Source organism: Drosophila biarmipes, chromosome 2L (assembly GCF_025231255.1).
Source record: "Drosophila biarmipes strain raj3 chromosome 2L, RU_DBia_V1.1, whole genome shotgun sequence".
NCBI lineage: Eukaryota > Metazoa > Arthropoda > Insecta > Diptera > Drosophilidae > Drosophila > Drosophila biarmipes.
In genome coordinates this window covers 17,811,812-17,831,068 of record NC_066612.1, presented here as the reverse complement: position 1 = coordinate 17,831,068, position 19,257 = coordinate 17,811,812, and the positions used below count along the sequence as shown (strand labels likewise).

The window sequence follows — 19,257 nt, the reverse complement described above, 5'->3', positions numbered from 1 at the left end:
GGACGGCAACAACCCTTCGCGGCATCCTTTGAGGTCATAAAATCCGAATATGCATTATGCCCCCGGACTTTTCGCCCAGCGGGAAGCTGCAACGTGTACGCCACAAAGTCAATTTCAATTTTCCTAAGAACCTATTTATATGCATCCGTACTCTTCTATATGTTTTCGCCCGATCCCGAACTATCCGGTGGGAGTACAGCGAAATGCAATTTCTTTGATGTGCCCACGAATTATTTATGTATTAGCGAGGGTTTGGGTTTTTTGGGGCTGACCGAAAGTGGCCCTTGGCCTGCATAATTCCTCTTAATTAGGCTTATGGATTGCTCCTGGCTCGCCGGAACTTTGACAGTTGTATGTCCAAGTTCACAGCCGTCTTGTCCGATTCCATTTGAGATCCATTGGGCTTTTTTATGTGGGCAAGGTCGCGGCTCTGGAGATTAGAACCACGGCCCCGCTAACCGCCGAATAAATAAGGCAAAAACAGTAACCGAAACCGAGCCGGACACGTCGTCGGGAGCAACAAAAACATTGTAAAGCTTTTATCAGGCCAAATCATCATTAGCCGCGTTTTCTGCGGCTGCCATAAAGTCGATATGTATGTGCAGATAGGCATGTACTCTTCCATGTGGATGTGGGTAATCTGGATTCCCTGCATGGGCATTTGGCATTTTCCCATTTCCGCTGGCCATTGTTTTATTATATATGATTTTGCGTCAGCCAGGGCTCGAAAAAATGTGGGTCAATTGGGGATTGACAGAAAATTAAAGATTTTTAAGGTTGGACAACTCTCATTACCATGTCCTGAGAGTCCAATTTCATTTTAAATTTGTATTTAAAGTAATTATAATTTATAACCAAATATTTTTAAACCATGGCTAAAGAACTAAAGCAAGCATTTACCCCATTTCCTTAAATAAAATAAATATTAAAAATTAAATAAATATCATCATTTAAACATCTCCAGTCCGCCCTTATTACATCAGTCATTAGCGATATATCCCGTGATATAACTTCCCTATCAGCTTCGGAATTTCATAACTACCACACACCATTTATGGCCGACTAATTGTGAGTACGCGAAAGTAACCGCATTATTTGTGATGGTAATCTCTGTTATTAGGCAGAGCGGCGCGGCAGAAAGTCAGATAAGAGATCTAGCGCCAATTATGAGATAATGCCCGAGAAATTATTAATAATCTGGAATATTGGCGGGATTTATATTGGATTTGGCGGCCGAGCGCTGCCCCGGCCAGGCCACTAATTGAAAACAATCAGATGCTGATACAGCATGATCGATGGACAATGGCTCGATAAACGCCCCCATAATTGTGCGTAATAGATAGATGAACAATAAAGTGATATGGGCGACTCCAACTGGTGGCGTTTCCGTTGCCGTTGCCCTTTTGCCACGTGTTGCGTATGCGACCAGTGGGCCAGCACAGCACCCACCGACTCCCCATGACTGCGCAAAATCCCAACCGAAAGCGGCCAGAAGCACCAACCATGATACTGTGGGCGGCCGACTTCGGGCTCCCCGAGCTTCGGCTCTCCACTCGGCTCCCGCGTCCCAGGTCCCACCTGGACGCGTTGAAATCTTTCGTATCCTCGCCTCGTATAAAGCGCGGTCTCCTTGGCTGCCGATTTCACTTGCGTTTCAGTCTCAAACGGGTGCAGTCAGCAGCAGAAACGGTTAATATCCATTCCCGATTCAAAAAGTTTTCAAAATCCCTGAAAGTTTTCCCAAATTTTATGAACTCTGTTCTTGTGTTTTCCAGTGAATCGATCTGAAATATTCGAACTCTGATCGGATAGATTTTTAGAGTGTTGTGTGCATTTGCGAGAAAGGTGAGTTAAATAGTTTCTCTGTAATTTTTGTTTTTAAATGTGAGCTATATAGTTATTAAATTAACTTCAAGTGATATGTATGAGTATATTAGGAAAAGAAAGTTCGTTAAATTATTTCTGATTCGGCTCAAAATACCTAACGATGTTTAACTGATTTTTATTTCATAAGATTTTTATTATGTAAATTTTAAATAAAATTGATTTTTTAATTTAAACATTTTTGACCCAATAAATATATTGGAAACAGCGGATTCACATTCTATCTATAATTTAAGTCAAAGTCAAACAAAGTTTATTAAATTGTTTAACACTTCTGAGAATGTTTCAGCTTCAGAATTAGGCAGTCTTATTAATTATAACGCATCTTGCCAAACAAAAACAAAAATTTAGTTTTCAACATTTAATAAGATTCCAATTGGAGCATTTACTTTTATATCTTTACTTTTAAATTTTGCCGACGGGTAAATGAATTCAGAATTTTTAATAGCATAACAAGTTACTATGTTTATAAGTTTATTATGTTAAGTACAAAACAAGTGTTCTTCATATTGCCCACAATTTAAAAAAAAATCCTTTGTTTTCAAAGTGGAGTCAGTAATAATTGAGTTTGCAAAGGAGTATGTGCATACATTATTTATTAATTATGTACCTAGTGCCGAGGGTAACAATTTAACTTAAATACAAAGCTCTACCCACAAAAGGAAGTAACCTAGAAAGCAATGATTTATAAAGAAAGTTGAATGGCCTTGCCTAAGCTCGTGCTTAGCATTTCGGTTCGACTCCCTCTTAATTATGCTTCTGTGGCTCAAAATTTCATATGTTTATAATTCAGCAAAAGCGCCGGCCTTTTGGAAATTGCTTCTTAGCTGGCCTAAGCCATAAAGTCAAGAAGGAGCCCGGCACCAGGACCAGGAGCAGGACCAGTGCGGCGGTCCTCCGATGATGTGTGCTGAGCCCAGGACATTTGTTGCTTCCCCTTTGTCCTTCCTCGGTGGATGTGGGCTCGCCTCTGGTCCTGGCCTAGGCGACCTTTTTGCCCCCTTGTATCTGGGAAAATCTTTATTTTCCTGCTGCAAAATTGAAGTTGGCCCCTTGGCTTTATTACCTCTTGGCCCGGGCCAAGTAAGTCCTTTGGATTATCGCAATCATTTTAAGCTTTACTCCGCTCCCATATTAGAGCACCCTCATAGTTTTACGATTTTCCAGGGGGCTCAACTCGCTGCGAGCTGTTGCCAACTTAAATTGCTGGAACTTCAGCGCCAGCTTGCGAAGCAACTTCTGATCTTAAAGTTTGGCAATGGAAATTAATTTTCCCCTACTAGCAACAACAGTTGGGGCTCCGATTTCCCGGAAAAGGCCCAGTTATTCGAATGACTTGGTGCCCCACAAATCCCCAGCAGAACATAGCTTTCATTTCAATGAATAACAAATGGACAATTAAATTTCAATTATGGTCGCAACAAATTGATGACTATTTTACCAGGCGGATAAAATAACACAATAATTGGAAAATGATGAAATTAAAAATGAATTTAAGTGCGGTGCATCGCAAAGCCGCTTAGCTGCGGCGAAGTAGACGTGAGATACTTGGCACAGTGTCCAACACTAAAAGCTCCTAATCCGTATGCTCTTTGCATGCTTTTTACGGCAATGCTTAAATTGCATATCCAGTTTTGCGGAAGAAATTGTGGAAAAGCGGATTATGCAGTATTACAATTTCATTTCTGATTTTCACGACCTTTTATTTTTGGCAGAACTTTTAATTGGTTCAGGTTTATTAGAATTCAGGCAGCTGTATTTATTTACATGCTATAGGAAGCTCGTTTTGAATTACAATATTTAACAAAGTAAGAATTTTAAGGCCTTGAAACATAAGTAAATTTGGAGGGTTACAATTAGTGCATAAAACTAAGAAAATTGCATGAATGGCATTATAAGACTATCAATTATTGTTGAAAATAAACATTATTCTTATTATGGTTTTTAAAACTTAATTTATTTTATTGGTTTTAATTGTTATTGCTATTGCTTAGAAATGGTTCAAAAAGAAGCGGTTTTTTTAAGAGAGGGAAAGCCCGAATTGAAGTAGATGTGATTTATGTAGCTAAACATGTTGCTTAAAGTTTTCAAAATTAAATTTTGATTACCAAAAACATAGAATACCCTAAAGGAAAAAGCCTTCATTGCTTTCATTTTTAAAGTATAAATAAAATATATTGTATAAGTGGTATTACAACCCACTGAGACCGCTTTCAAGGAATTTCTATCCACTGTTTCCGGTCCTTCTGCGACCTTTCGATCACTTTATGTAGCCTACTTTCTTGCAGAAAATTCCACGTCTGGGAAATTCAATTCTCTCGCTCAGGTGCTTTGAATGGAATGGAAGGCGTTGAAAACTACTTATTTTCCTGCCCTGCCCTTGGGTTGTTTATGAAATGCCTTCGACTGTGACGATTTGTGGCCGATTGTTGTTTTCTTTGAATTTACAAAAGGGAACAACGCGCCACATAAAAAGACACAGGCAACACGACCGTAAGAGGGCAGATGATTTGGGTCTCGGGATTTCCTTCCCATGGCCGCTCATTTTATTTAATCCCTGGGTCTGTAAAAACACTCAGATGCCGAAACTTTTCATACTTTATTAATTCATTCAAAAGTAAAGGAGTCTACCTCAACTGGGCATCAATTAAAAAATGCTTAAGCGAGGGCTGCAACAATTCATTTGAGCATGGCGAAAAGGGGCTTAAGCCTAGACGAGAGGCTTTGGGAACTTTTGGGGTAAAATGTTCCTTAACAAGCGCCGTTCTCTAATTAAATTTGCATATTTTTATTAATTAAATTGTTTGGCCAGTGTTTACTGGAGACTTCGGAGCTGCTGAAAGTCCCCGCCCCACATGTGCATGTGCTAATCACCGAAGGGCCGGGGAATCCCCCTCGAAAATCAACACGCCCCATGGCCATGACAAAGCGAACAAACTGGGGACAATTGCAGATAAAGTTCGGGCGTCCTGTTTATCCCTCTGGTAAAACTCAAAGAATCTGCTCACATTCAGACTCCATTTCCCCATTTATGGCATCCTTATTATGGGGAGCACTTTGTTCATAATTTTTCAGTTTTATGTTCCCCTAAGCAAACTCTGTATGAATTTAATTGAACACGATTCCCAGCCCGAAAATGTTTACGCCTCTAATTAGGCGAGTTTATGAATTCATAAACTCTCAAAATACCAGGGGTGTAAAGGTCGGGGGTGTTTAGTGTGTGTGAACAAATAAACACTAAACAATTTGTTAAAAGTTTGTTTTAAAATGGGCATAAAATATTTTATTTTCCCAGTTTTTGGGGTCTGCTAAAAGTATAAAGTTGTCGGTTATTAGAAAAGATGACCCCATATTTATGAGGGTATTTTCGTATTTATTTTACAAGATGAATATAGTGTTAATGCAGGAAGCAGGAAGGAAAGGCTTTATACAAACTGTTTGATTGACCTACATTGATCTGATAGATTTATTTCCCTATTCGCTTTTCAATTGAGCTGTTTAACCTTCGACTCCCCCAACCAATATTGGAGTTTCCTTGCTACAGGTGATTTTTCAGTCCATTTGATTCATTATTGCTGCTTACGCCCTTGTGTGAGATAAATTTGTTCTCGCAAAATGTTAACCTCTTAACATATAAATTTTCACTCTGTTTTTCCATTTGCATCGCCATAAACTCGACCATCCCGATCCCGCTCCGCTCCTCGAGCCACACTTTGATGGTGTTCCAGCAGCCAGCTCCCAAATATTTATTCACATTTAAAAAGTATTTTATGTTGCATTTTCCTATAAGCATTCTCCGGGCTCCTGAGTCCAAATACCATACCTCGGCGATAAGACATGCATTCGACCCCCTGGAAGAGCCATCCATCTCCATCTCCTTCTCCGTCCTCAAACAAGCTGGCTTTTATGCGTGCTCCTTGCCTGGGAGAGTGTTTACATTCCCCCCACATATCCCCTGAATTGTTAGTATGACAAAGTTAGCATTTTGTAATAAATTCGCTTTAAAAAATATTTGAGCGTTTATGGTCGGCATTTAAATGAAATACTCTTCGCCGGCTCAGCTGGCTGTGAGGCGAAAGGAAAGCCGAGTATTAAACGATCAGGTCCTTCAAAATGTCTTTTCTGCGGCAACAAGTATGCGGGAATTCACCTCTGAGTTCGGCGGAAGATGAAAAGGTCATTATGCTAATGGTTCTCGTGGCGGCTGCTTTGAAAACGAAGGAAAAAGCGATTATTTTTAATAAGGAAATGCATAAAATTCTTATGACCCCAATGAAAACATTGCCCAAACGCGTTTAGACTGCACTCTTGTTTACCTTTCCGGCTCGAAGGAGCAAGGACCAAGATGTGTGGGACGAAACTTAAATTTCTCAAGCCAAGCAAAAGATTCAATCGTGCGGTTCGAAAGGCAATTAAAGGCACTTGAGCTGCGAGCGAACTGCCGGGTAAATATCAAATTGAGTCGAGGGCGGGCTCAAAGTAAAGCTTTGTGTTATCGAGGAGAAACATTTACATTTTGCAACTGGCAAACAGGAATTCAATGCAAAACAAGAGCAATCGAGCGGGGTGCAAGGGGGAAGGGGGCCTTCTGCTTCTGTTTGAGTTGAGCAAAAGTTGTGGCAACAATGCTCATAAAACATAAACAAACAGACCGACGAACAAACGTCATTGCGCCTGGCAGTTTATCAGGCAGCAAATAGAGTGGGGTTCTCCGGGTTGCACAACACACACATGTGGAGGCAGTGGCTCTGTGGAGGGGATCTTGGGGGCTTACCGACCTGACAATGCAATCAAGCGAAAGTGACAGAGCGGCGGGAACAACGCCGCTGACATCGATATGTCGTCGTCGAAAACTGGTGCACATGATGACGGCACCGGGGATTTGGATTTGCAGGAGCTGGAGCTGGTGGCCTCCCGGCTGGATGGCCCCCCAAACAACTGGCTGTGCCAGAGTATTTAGCCAAACTTCGCCACAAGTTTTCCCTTTTCAGCACACAATTTCGCATTTTATTTCAGTATTTTCTGTGGTGATTCCCCTCGGCATAGTTGGTGGTCTTCGTTTTCATTTGAATATTTTGCCACTCTTGTGACGCACTGGCTTTGGCTCTTCCCTCACATGAGCTACGTGGCCCTCAGCTGCTGGAACTTTTCAAAGAGCGAAAAGTATTTTCCAAGTTGCCTTTTTCTGAGTTCATCCCATTTTTAAGATATATCTACTTGCCATTCTTTCCCCCTTTGCTTGCAATAAGACCCCATCAAAAGTTATGCTCACTGCCCTTAAAAGTAGGCAATGCATTTTTTATTCTCATAGCATGTGTTTATTATTATTTCAAAGGTAGCAGAAAGTTTAATGTAAAAATGAGAAATACAAATAAATGAATGAATTATTAAGATCATTTTGAAATGAGAGCATGCAATGTTTGAATAAAAGCAAAATAAATTACAGGTCAAATTTGATTTTCAATATATACATACCTAGGATCTAAACAAAATGCTATTTTATTATTTTTTTACTTTAGTAAGTTGATAATTATTTAAAAAATTAAATTGTTTTCAATAACAGACAAGATTGGTAATTCCTATCAAAAAGACACTTATTTTGGGGTCACTATCCTAGAAATTCAAGTTTTTAGCCAATAAACACTAGGAGAATAAAACATTTAAAACAAATGGCTTTGCAAGCCTCGGGGACTTCCTTTCTCCTATCCTGCATTTAAAATCATTGGTTGGCCCAGACAACGAAACCTCATCAAGGAATAAAACAATGTATTGAATGGTGGCAGGCAGAGACCAAAGAGAAACAAACCCGAGAATCCGAATCACCGGAGGCTAATTCACAAATTCCCACAGTTTGCATACAGAAATACAGAAAAGAATAAAAACATTTGCCTAACACCGAATTCCCATTTGGCATAAACCTGTTGCCGGCATAATTTGTGGCCTGTTCGGTGCTAACCAACCGCAAAATCCAACCCGACCAGCCCAAGAGAGCTCAAGACCCGATTCAAGACTTCGCTCTAGTTGAGTGCAATTATTTTAATCTGTGGCCGACATTTTCGGCATAATTTTTCATCAATTTTAAAGATTCAGGGCTGGGACGAAGAAAAATAAAAGAATTCCTTGGGCCGCAATGAATTTTTAAGTAAAAGCAAAGAGTGCCGGGCCCGAAAGCGGAGATTCCGCCTCATCCACATCCTCATCCGCATCCACATCCACATCCACCTCGGTCTTGATGGAAACCCAAGGCGGCGCTCGCGTGGCAACTCCCAGGAGGATGTTATCCTGCCGGTTGTTGTGGGCAATGCTTTTAGCCCCCGCAACTTAAATGCTCCGCCCCGGATCTCCGCCCCGCCCCTCACCTTTGGGCCTTGGCCACCTTTCGTGCGCCTTTTTCACCTCATTGTCTTTATGTGTGGCAAAGGAGGCTCCCCTGCCGCTTGTTGGGTCAACAATTTTTACATTGTTTTCGGCATCCGAGAAATGCTCGGTTATCCGAGGTTGTCTCTGCGCCGTGTCCCTTAAACAAGCAGCGAGAAAACTTTCCCAGAAACTTCGCCTCCCATGAGGAACTGGCGAAAGTTTCTTCGGTGTGTTTTTTTAATGGTACGTAACCATTATAGCTTGTACAATTATAATTACTAGTCGTTTCTGACGTGACCTTTTAGGATAAGTCACTTTGATGTCGTAAAAAGAGTATTTCTCATGGTATTAAACCTGAAAATTATACATTTCATGTAATACCTTCTTCTTCTGGCATGAAAAAGTTTTCGTTTATTAAACACGAATTATTTGTAATATAAAGAGTGACTTTTGAAGACCCTTAGTTTTACCACGTTTTACCATTACTAGGCTAATAATCTAATCGGTTAAAGATTATCAGCTTTGCTGACGTAAAAATGTGTTTATTTTTATACTTTTCTCTAGCATTTTTAGAAATTTTAGTTTGTGCTTTCTAAATACTGTTAAATAATTGAAAACTCTATACATAATTCTAAATAACATGCTTTTAAAGACTGATTGTTAAGCTTTTTTAGGTGTTAATAAGTGTAGTCTAACAGTATAACAATCTAATTGATTAAAGAAGAAAGCCTTATCAACGTAAAAAGTGCATTACTCATGGTATTTTGTTCGAAAAAATATAAATATTTTTATATATCAATTGTTTTACCTTTTCTAATGGTTGTTTAATAGCTAAACGATCTATATATAACAATAAAAATGTTTTTAAAGTGTGACTGTTGAGATTTCAAGTGTCAATAAGCGTGGTTATAACCAGCTTAACAATCTAATCGGCTCCAGATTATTGCCTTGATTGATGTCATATATTGTTTGCCCAGCCTGTGGACACTTGAGACTTCAAGTTGTCGACTTTCTGGCGGATTTGGGGAGATACCAGAAGTTCCAAGTCGAACCCCATACACTTAGTGTTGTGCAACTTAAGTTGGGAAAACTCATTTTTGTCGGCGACCTCAGATAGTTGAGTGCGAGCTTATTAGCAGTTTCCATTAGCCAGGCCACTGGGCAGGGGCGCCAAATAGTGGCCAGGTGGACACTTAGCCGACTTAGGCCCAGTGGCTTTGCCCAGTAATCAGTTAAGACGTCGCGTCCGCAAACACAGGGTGAGCCTCCAGGACGAAGGACACGACACGCTCATCCGAATCAGGGCAAATCAAATGTCTGCCAACACAAATCCAAATCAATCTTCCGTCTCCGGCTGTGTGGGTCTTGTTTGCTTAATTTGACAAACGGAATAATTTGATGAATATCTAAAATGGCAGCCGGCAACTCAGCGGGGCAACTGTGATTTCTCCCGGCAGAAACCGCCGACCCCACTGCCTTGGACTTCCTGATGCCAGATCCCAGAAGCACGAACACCACGGAAGCCTCCGCCCAATCCGCCGACTTTGTCACTAATTCAATAAGCATCCAATTACAACGCGGCGGGAGAGGTTTCCTTCGCCCCCTTCGAAGCCACCCCCTTCCATGCGTATACGCAATTTTCATTCGGTATATGAAAATTTAATGCAACTAAAAGTGGCTGTCGAGCCATTATTTCCCCTAATTATTTCGCCTTCCCTCACCTGGCTTTGCTGAATTACGTACAATTTATTTGTTTGCCAGTGTCAACGAAAAGGGAATTAATGTAGGACTAATTAAATAATGGCAAAGGTTTTGTTTAGTGGGAAATCAGTGGGTGCCTTCATACTCGTACTTATTTTATTCGTTCTCTTTTTTTTCTCCATTTTGGAAGCTAATTAAAACAGATTTTATAAAGGTCAAAAGCCGGGGAACTTGTCAAATTATTTTTTGGGTTCTTCTATTTTCAAACAACTTACATTTGAAGAGGAATATGTTAGAAAAGTATTTTATAAAAAACAATTTAAACTTATAAGAATTTATTTAAAAAACTAAGGAATTTTACACTTTTAGATTGAATCCCACATGAAAGTAATCATTTATTTAAGTACATTGACTTTGCTTTAAGGAATAAAAACGCTTAACTAAAAATGGCATTACATTGCTAAACATGCCATTAAAAATGGGACTTTCATATCCATAAAAATATACATTTTTGGGATTTTTATAAACATGTTGCCCTGAAATCCAGGAGATTTTTGTTTGGGTGCCGTAGTTTGTTTATTGTTTGCAAGTCAATATACCCCGGTAGAATCGATCGGGGCAGGGTATAGTGATTAAAGCACGTGGAAACGGCTTTGATTGTTGATGCTGAGGAAGTGGGCTCAAATCCCTAGCCCTAACCTTGGGATTGAATGACCCAAATTCAATTTGCCAGGTCGTGTGGCCAGATCCCAGTTCCAGCTCCCCGGCCATCCAGTTCGCCCCGCCGCCAATCATAAGTACGTTTTCAGTTACCAACGCAGCGGGCCTCCGGGCGACCCACAAAGGCCGGGGGTTCGCACCCACAGGGTGTGGGTTAGTCTTGTGTGCTGGCCGCAATCAACGCAATGCAATTTCAATGTCTGGCTCTCGTGTTACACTTCCCCTGAGCTGGCGGGGCCCACCTCCAGTCCACCTCCAATCCCCCATCCTCAGCCGTTTCCACCTTCTTTGCTGCTGGCCAGTTGGCCAAGGAGACCGCCACTTGGCCAAGGTGAGCGTCGTGCGTTGCAGGTGGGGCGGCGAGTCAAGGATCTCGTTAGACAAATGCCTCTGCTGACTGGCCACCACTTGATTTGGGTTAACCACGACCAGGTCTAAGCTGCCCAAACTGTTTTTTCCCATTCCGGCTGATGGGATTTGAATGCCGCCTGGAGATGGGTTCATATTCGACGGGATTTCTAATGCCAGATTAAGCAGTCAACCTCTGATTGCCGAACATCCCTTTGAAGTTCGAGAATTTAGCTGGTTAAGAATTCGCATCTCCTTTGTTGAGTAGTTTATTTTGTGGCTTTATTATTTGGCGGTGGTGAAAGTCAATCTAGGAACAGCTAAAATTCTGCTAAGAGTAAATATCAAACAAATATTATATATTAAAATTATGGTCCCATTTTCTTAATTTGAAAATGTTAAACAAATTTGTATTGTTGTTATTTGAAATCTTCTTTCTCTATTTATTTGGTGTAAGTGTGAAGTCCTTAAGTAATCTAGAAATTTAGATATTTAGTTACAATGATAAATTTAAATGGTAAAATATATTCAATCCTTTTTTAATATTTTTTCAAGGTTTAAAACACTAAAAACTTAATCACTTAATTTAGTGTGATAAAAAGTCCCACCACCATATATTTTTTTATCCACTAAAGTCCACTATTTCCTTCCATTTAACTTATCAGAAACAGCAGAAACGGCAGTGCGGCTTCCCTAGAGGCGGCTATAGGCCAAAGTTCGCTGCCGGGTGTTTATTTCGAACTTCAATATTTTACTCGATTAATCGACTGGCACTTGACTGACTCCGGGCTCATAAACCACGAGTGGGTGCATCGGAGATCAGGCAAGCTGTGAAAATGCAGTCGGCGGAAAGAAGTCGCTGAGCAGGCGGCCAAGTGGGTGGTTGCTCCACCATGGAACCCCCATCGATTTATCCTGGTGACCCGGCGGCAAATGCTCACTGACCGAATCGGATACTTTCCATAATGCCAGTTTATTTGCTCCCTTCGCCACTCGATAAATATTTAACAATTGTGAATATTTACTGATTATTTTTGGTTAAATACTATTTGCATCCGGGACTCTAAGCCTTTGAGCCATTGCCCATGTCCACGAAGGGCAAATAAAAATAAATCGAAAACGAAAGCGAAACCCATGTGGGCTCACACTTGGCTGGGTTGTTCGGTTAGTTGGCCGGTCACCCCGGGCGTATGCGTTATTTATGTGTATTTGCCGACCACAGTCAACTCCATTCAATCCACTCGCGCTGGCCCATAAATCAAAAATGATTGATAAACGGTCAGGGGGGAGAACAAAGGCATCGCATTTGAGTAGGCTAATAATTGCACATGAAATGTCACCACACACATGGTACAAATAAAGCAAAAACCAGGAGGCCCACGTCGGTAATCATACGCCCCGTGTGCCCAGTGGAAGAGAGGTGGAATGCTAGCCGAAATTGCCCGGCGGTGCGTGAAATCCGTTGATTACTTTATTTTCGGGCTGAAAGTGCGCATTTCGCTGCTGCCTGTCCGGCTGTTCCTAGCCCTTGGGCGATAAGCGGGAGCCCTGCACCACAATTAACCTGTGGCTGACCACACGGAACCCACCCAGAAACCACCAGAGAACCCCCTGAAATCCTCATACACATAACAAACCCCTCATGTGCAAACAATCCTTGCGCTGGCAGTAAAGCGCAATCCTTTGTCCTCCTTGGCCAGTTGAAGTGGCATTCTATTTTATTTGATTTTAAATCTGATTTCAATAAGGACTTAAGCTTAATAAGAGAGGAGCCAAGATGACTGCTGTGCTTTTATCTGCCGAACCGAAATATATGTGTTTTATACGACCGAGCAATTCGCCGAGGGAAGCTCAAGTGTGACCATTTAATTGGAAGGGAATTTCTCCTGGCCAGCTGGGCCTGATTGAAAGTGTTTCCTCTTGGTTAAAAGCCGATTAAACGCCCACGTTCCTTCAATTTGACCAATTGAAGGGCAATTCAAGCTGGTAATGAATGTTATAATCCTCAGCTAAAATTCAATACCCGTTCTTAAGATTGAAAATAAATTTATAACTATGTAATGCCTTCTACTGTTTCCAGTAGATCATTTGTAACCAAACCCATATACTTCGATGATTTCAGTTCTTTGCTTAGATGCAATAAAGTTGTTGAGGTTTTGCCCAACGTGCTGGATGAAATCCCCAATTATTTGGTTATTCCCTATACCAAAGCCACTTACCATTATCTATAACTCATAGGCTTATCTGTGGGCTTAGCAATCCAATGAAATTAACAAATTATAATGAGGAGTCACTTCTATTATCGCACTGGTTGCTTTTTCGAAGTCATAGTCACTCGAAAAATCAAAACAGTCGAGCTGCGCATATGAATTTCAGGAATCACATCTTGAGAACAGCGTTATCGTAGTAGATAGCTAAATATCGACTATAATTGTCGGACTGATAGGGCATTATGGACTTGAGGCTCGAGAGGTCGGCGGCATCGTCATGGATTTCGTCGAGAAATCTTATCGCCTGAACAATTCGGGCTGTGATTGATGGCAAGTGCTATAAATTAGACCCCGTCCTCCGATCACCAGTTAGTCGAAATCGAGTAGACAACCAAAACAAGATTATGTGGAAGACCATTGGTGTAGTTGTGATCCTGGCGGCCCTGGCCAGTGGCGAGCTTCACCGCGTGCCGATCCTCAGGGAGGAGAACTTCGTGAAGACCCGCGAAAATGTCCTGGCCGAGAAGTCCTATCTGCGCACCAAGTACCAGCTGCCCGCCCTTCGCAGCGGCACTGAGGAGCAGCTGTCCAACTCGATGAACATGGCCTACTACGGAGCCATCTCCATCGGAACTCCTGGCCAGAGCTTCAAGGTTCTCTTCGACTCCGGCTCCTCGAACCTGTGGGTGCCCTCCAACACCTGCCAGAGCGACGCCTGCCAGACCCACAACCAGTACGATTCGAGCGACAGCTCCACCTACGTGGCCAACGGCGAGTCCTTCTCCATCCAGTACGGAACTGGCAGCCTCACTGGCTTCCTGTCCACCGACACCGTCGATGTGAGTGGCCTGAGCATCCAGAGCCAGACCTTTGCCGAGTCCACCAACGAGCCGGGCACCAACTTCAACGACGCCAACTTCGACGGCATCCTGGGCATGGCCTACGAGGCTCTGGCCGTCGACGGGGTGACTCCTCCGTTCTACAACATTGTGTCCCAGGGCCTGGTCGACAGCTCCGTCTTCTCGTTCTACCTGGCCCGCGACGGAACCTCCGCCCAGGGTGGAGAGCTGATCCTTGGCGGCTCCGATTCGTCCTTGTACTCCGGTGACCTGACCTACGTGCCCATCTCGGAGCAGGGCTACTGGCAGTTCGCCATGGCCGGATCCTCCGTCCAGGGCTACTCCCTGTGCGACAACTGCCAGGCCATCGCCGACACCGGAACCTCCCTGATCGTGGCCCCCTACGATGCGTACGTAACCCTCTCCGAGATCCTCAATGTCGGCGAGGATGGCTACCTGGACTGCTCCGCCGTGAGCTCCCTGCCGGATGTCACCTTCAACATCGGTGGCTCGGACTTCGTCCTGACCCCCTCGGCCTACATCATCCAGTCCGAGGGCAGCTGCATGTCCGCCTTCGAGTACATGGGCACCGACTTCTGGATCCTGGGCGACGTCTTCATTGGCCAGTACTACACCGAGTTCGATTTGGGCAACAACCGCATTGGATTCGCCCCCGTCGCCTAGGTTACGATCTGCAATCAGTGTTCAATAAAGCCACGAGTAACCTGAGTACGTTTCTGGAATGTCTGGGTCACCTCCTCAGGGCTGGATGGTGTAACAATCTTATCTGTTTACGACTTTGTGAGGGGGTGATTTGGTAGTCGACTAGCCCAATTGCGTTTTAATAGTTTGAGGGCTTTTTATACAGTCAGGGTTTTTGATTTCCCGAGAGGGGCTTATGAGATTTTAAGTTTCTAGAGTGTTCCTTATTTATATTAAACAAGCCCATTAAGCTATGATGACAGCATTAATATTGGCACTTTTATAGTAAATATGTCTGTTTATTCTGGCCTGCCACATAAATTTAGCAAATTCAAGCCATCTATAGTATGTCTGTGATTGAAAGGTTCCAGTTTTTAGAAGGGTTTTAATGCAAATATATTTTGGAATATTACGCCCTGCCTAACTCATTTTGTGTGACTTGGAGATACTAATCTTATCTATCCAGCTTAGGCTTTTCATTTTAAAATACTTAAATGACGTTCGCCTTCCACAGATATTGAAAAACTTTTGTTCAGTTGGGTTATTCTAAAGGATAATACATATTTAAATATATATATATTAACATACCGTTCAGAAACTATGCTAGGCCATCCATATCTGTGACTTATTATTTAGTAATATGTTTTATAAGGTTTCTAGTTACCAGAGAGCTAAAATCCATTGTTATTTGGTGGTATATGTTTACTAATTCTTTTTTAGACTTTGAGTTTTAAATATTATCGAAGTATATCTCTCTAAGTAGCAAACGTTTAGCCTCCAAACTACTCCATCCGCCTCTGTGATTTATTGACACTTAAGGAGACTGAGGCGGTTATCCAACTGTGCTATCCGGTAGTCCACAAACCCCCCATCTGGCAGTGGAAAAATGTTGGCTCTTCCCAAGATGAGACGGAGTGCGACGTGGGTGGGGTGTTACGAAGCAATGACAGAAGGTATCAGCTCGGGCAGCCAATTCATTTGTCCGGCCTGTTGCCTGGGCAGTGATGTGTGTCACCGGGTGTCAGGAGGGGTCCCTGGGGATCTCGGGGACTCGGGGCTGCCACAGATGTCAAAGAGTAGCCAGTGATGTCAGTGAATTGTGCGGCACCATAGTTTGCAACTGTAAACAGAACAGTGACAACACCATTTAGAAGTGGCTGGAGAGGAAGGACGAGGGGCATCCGCGTCCGGGTACGGTGACAGGAAGTGGAAGTGCAGTTGAGCAATGCAAAAAGTCGAGGTCCGCACGGGCACAACAGGTCATATTGCCGCTGGTAGCACGTTTCAAACGCAAATGAGTTGGGGAGGAAGGTAACCCAGATATGGGGCTGGGATCGGGACTGCTTCGTCGGGCAGTTAATGAATCACTTAATGGAAAAACCTGGTCGCCACCGCCAACCCACTTCCGCTCCGAGTGTAAACCCGACCCTCGCAATCGATTTTTAATTGTGTCTGATTGATGTTGACCCTAGAACACTAAACCGCTTGGCTTTCGGGAATATTTACATAAACACTTGCGAAAACTAGCTCACTAGAGGGGCCATAGAAAAGGATAGTTAATCGATCATATAATATTATATTAAATATATTTTTAAAATAATAAAAACATGAAATATTTTAAAGAAGACCCCCACATTTTTGTAAAAATCTAAATAGTTTTATTTATGATAATATAGTTTTCTTATAAGTATTGACCTTATAACTCAGTAAAAGATCTTGTTATTCAGCAATCCTTGACTAGTCACAATTTTTTACTGAACGATAATTAGGTTAGGATTGAAAAGGTTAAGGATTATATTAACGAATGTTTTACTAATTAGGTTCTATTGAAAAGTTGATTTATATTATTGATTTCTAATACTAGTAGATTAACAGTTTGCTTTTGTTAAACACAACTAAATAAAATTTCATCATCTAAAACTTTTAGTTCATTGTTTTGAGTGTATAAATTTCCCAAAAATAAGTAAACGTTCTCAAATCTTTCAGGAGACAGCCGCACAATGATGACAAACCGCTTTGCTAGCTTCGCCTTGGCCTTCCTCCTCTTCTGCCTCTTGGCCATCTCGAGCATCGAGGGAGCTCCGATGCCCAGGTAGTTGTACCCTATACATTAACTCCCCACTACATCCTACAGCCATATCCCTTCCAATTTGGTTGGGGACATAACCTAATTAAATTCTGGCACTCTGGCTGCAAGAACCCAAAAAATGCGGCATACAAATATTTGAGCAAGCAATTTCCCCACCGAACGCCACTCAATGTTGGTTTAAAGCCAGTCCTGGCCATGTGGGAGATGGTAATACCGCATCTAAAATCCACATGAGTTTTCACACCACACTTTCAAGTGTCGGCGTCGCTTTCCATTACTTTCGAACGAACATTTTCAATTAATAAAATGTAAACGTTGGCAGAAAAGTGTGCTAAAAACGCTAGTACTTGAGCACACACTTGGCCAGCATAAGTGGGTTGCACATTTTAAGGCAGGAAAAGATAAGAATTCGACCATATTTAAAACTCAATTTGCCAGCGCCAGGTCCACTATAGAAATTCATTGGCCTGGCCCATCTAATTAGCAATTGCTCGAATGGAAAATGCCCAAACATCTCGGCATTGGCAAATAATTGGGTTCCCATGCAAATGAAGATTCCAAGCCAGTCGAATGTCAAATTTAACAGAGCCAAAGTAATTAGATATCCTGTTCGTACGGCGTACCCAAATGTATAAATACATCGAGCAGGGCACAAGCTAAACTTCAATTTTCCATTTCGGTGCTTTTTAAATAGCCAATCCAACGGCGGGGGCTACGGCGCCGGCTACAACGAACTGGAGGAGGTGCCCGACGACTTGCTCATGGAGCTGATGACCCGCTTTGGCCGCACCATTATCCGGGCTCGAAACGATCTGGAGAAGTACGTATTGAACTTTCTATTATACTATCTCTGTTAGTTTTGGTTTTGAACAAATAATAAAGCACTATGGGCAGGGACCTTTCATAATGATTATAGATATGCTTTTTGAATAAAAAAATCATCCATCTAGTGTCTTAGTGAATCTCTTTGGTTTGTCTATCCTTTTCTATATGAGATTTTTATAATATTCATAAAAAAACAAATTTTTATTAAGTTTTATGATTAACAATAGTTTTTAATATCATTAATAAGGTTCAATAGCATTTTGTTTTAAGCTGTAGGATATAAAACGACTGAACCTTAAAGGTTTATTAGAAACATGATATTTTAAAGTTAAATGGAAAGTCAATATTTATATACCATATGGGAAAAAAGGGTTCCGAATTTATTTATTTGTTTCGTGTGTTTTCCTTGCTATTTCATTTATTTTCAATAGACATTATATTATTGTAAACCATTCCTAGGACTTGTTATTAAAGTCACCAAAAATGTAATAGATAATGCTACTTCAAAGACACCATTTTCATATGCGTTCATTCCGCAGCTCCAAGCGAACCGTGGACTTCGGCTTGGCCCGGGGCTACTCGGGCACCCAGGAGGCGAAACATCGCATGGGCCTGGCTGCAGCCAACTTCGCCGGCGGCCCCGGGCGGAGGCGGCGATCCGAGACCGACGTCTAAGTCGCCCGTAGGAGTCCGGGCTGCGAACCCTGTGGACGCTAGCGACGAGTGTCAACTTCTCAACCCAAACTTGACCCCATCTTTGACTCTTTCTCAGAGCTTTAATTTGCTTTACGATAGATTGTTTGTTATTCATTGTACATATATATTTATTACGGATCTGTCCTCATGTATTCATCGCATACTTTCCTACAAGTCCTTTGCTGCGTTATGAAAAATCAAAAATATTCAACGGATATCGAAATTATATATTCCAAAGGCGAACATGCAAATAAAAACGTTGAACTGTTGCTCCGAAAGAAAATGTTGAACACTATTTATGAAAAATTCCAACTCAGATTGAACTCAGTCTTATTGCTCGTCCCGACCCAGAAAAAGGGTACATCTAGAAAGGAGAAGGGAAGATTTAAATAAATATCCACGTATATATTCAGTGTAAGCTAGATCGCGCAAAAAATCTTTAACTAGGTATGTCTTACATAAAGGAAAAGCTACACAAAAACACACTAAAGCAACACACTTTGGCCCCCAAATGAAGCCAACAAAACCCCAACGAAACTGAAAGTTAATTTCATTCATGGCCTAATGGTCTCGCGCGACTTTTTATTATATTGTAAATACAGATTACCAAAACACACGTACAACTAATGCGATACAAATATATACTTATTTATATATATATAATACCTACGGAATTCTACTTGCATATATTTAATAATTATTGTGTCTATGGAAAAAGCTGCAAACATACATATAATTACCGGGACGCGATCAAATAAAGTCTACATTTTGAGAAACTTCACATTATTGCACGCTTTTTTTTGGGAATTGATGTGGTAATATAATATTCTAAAATTCCTGCACTTAATGGACTACTCTTTGGGGTCCTTTACCTTTCCGCCTG

The 19,257-nt window shown here is 41.8% G+C and overlaps 2 protein-coding genes across 3 annotated transcripts; both read left to right on the top strand.

The window, feature by feature from the left end:
• The first annotated feature begins 1,616 nt into the window (after positions 1–1,616).
• On the top strand, positions 1,617–19,155 carry LOC108033884 (diuretic hormone class 2). 2 transcript variants are annotated; one of them, XM_017108529.1, is made up of 5 exons: positions 1,617–1,689; positions 1,776–1,845; positions 16,751–16,856; positions 17,548–17,673; positions 18,218–19,155. In XM_017108529.1, exons 3-5 carry the CDS (start codon positions 16,765–16,767, stop codon positions 18,351–18,353), a joined length of 354 nt encoding a protein of 117 aa, XP_016964018.1. In that variant the 5' UTR covers positions 1,617–1,689; positions 1,776–1,845; positions 16,751–16,764; the 3' UTR covers positions 18,354–19,155. The 2 variants fall into 2 exon arrangements, with proteins under 2 accessions (XP_016964018.1, XP_016964017.1); XM_017108528.1 differs by having other exon boundaries at positions 16,751–16,859.
• On the top strand, positions 13,604–14,791 carry LOC108033882 (lysosomal aspartic protease). The gene has a single exon (XM_017108526.3). The coding sequence runs from the start codon at positions 13,628–13,630 to the stop codon at positions 14,744–14,746; it is 1,119 nt and encodes a 372-aa protein (XP_016964015.1). The 5' UTR covers positions 13,604–13,627; the 3' UTR covers positions 14,747–14,791.
• Positions 19,156–19,257: the final 102 nt, after the last annotated feature.

What these genes read in the sequence shown, in the direction of transcription:
- LOC108033884 (XM_017108528.1), top strand. Translation starts at nt 16,765, where the DNA reads ATGATGACAAACCGCTTTGCTAGCTTCGCCTTGGCCTTCCTCCTCTTC. An exon ending in GGAGCTCCGATGCCCAGGTA is followed by an intron (nt 16,860 to 17,547) that starts GTTGTACCCTAT and finishes CTTTTTAAATAG; the next exon opens with CCAATCCAACGGCGGGGGCT. An exon ending in GCTCGAAACGATCTGGAGAA is followed by an intron (nt 17,674 to 18,217) that starts GTACGTATTGAA and finishes TTCATTCCGCAG; the next exon opens with CTCCAAGCGAACCGTGGACT.
- LOC108033882 (XM_017108526.3), top strand. Translation starts at nt 13,628, where the DNA reads ATGTGGAAGACCATTGGTGTAGTTGTGATCCTGGCGGCCCTGGCCAGT.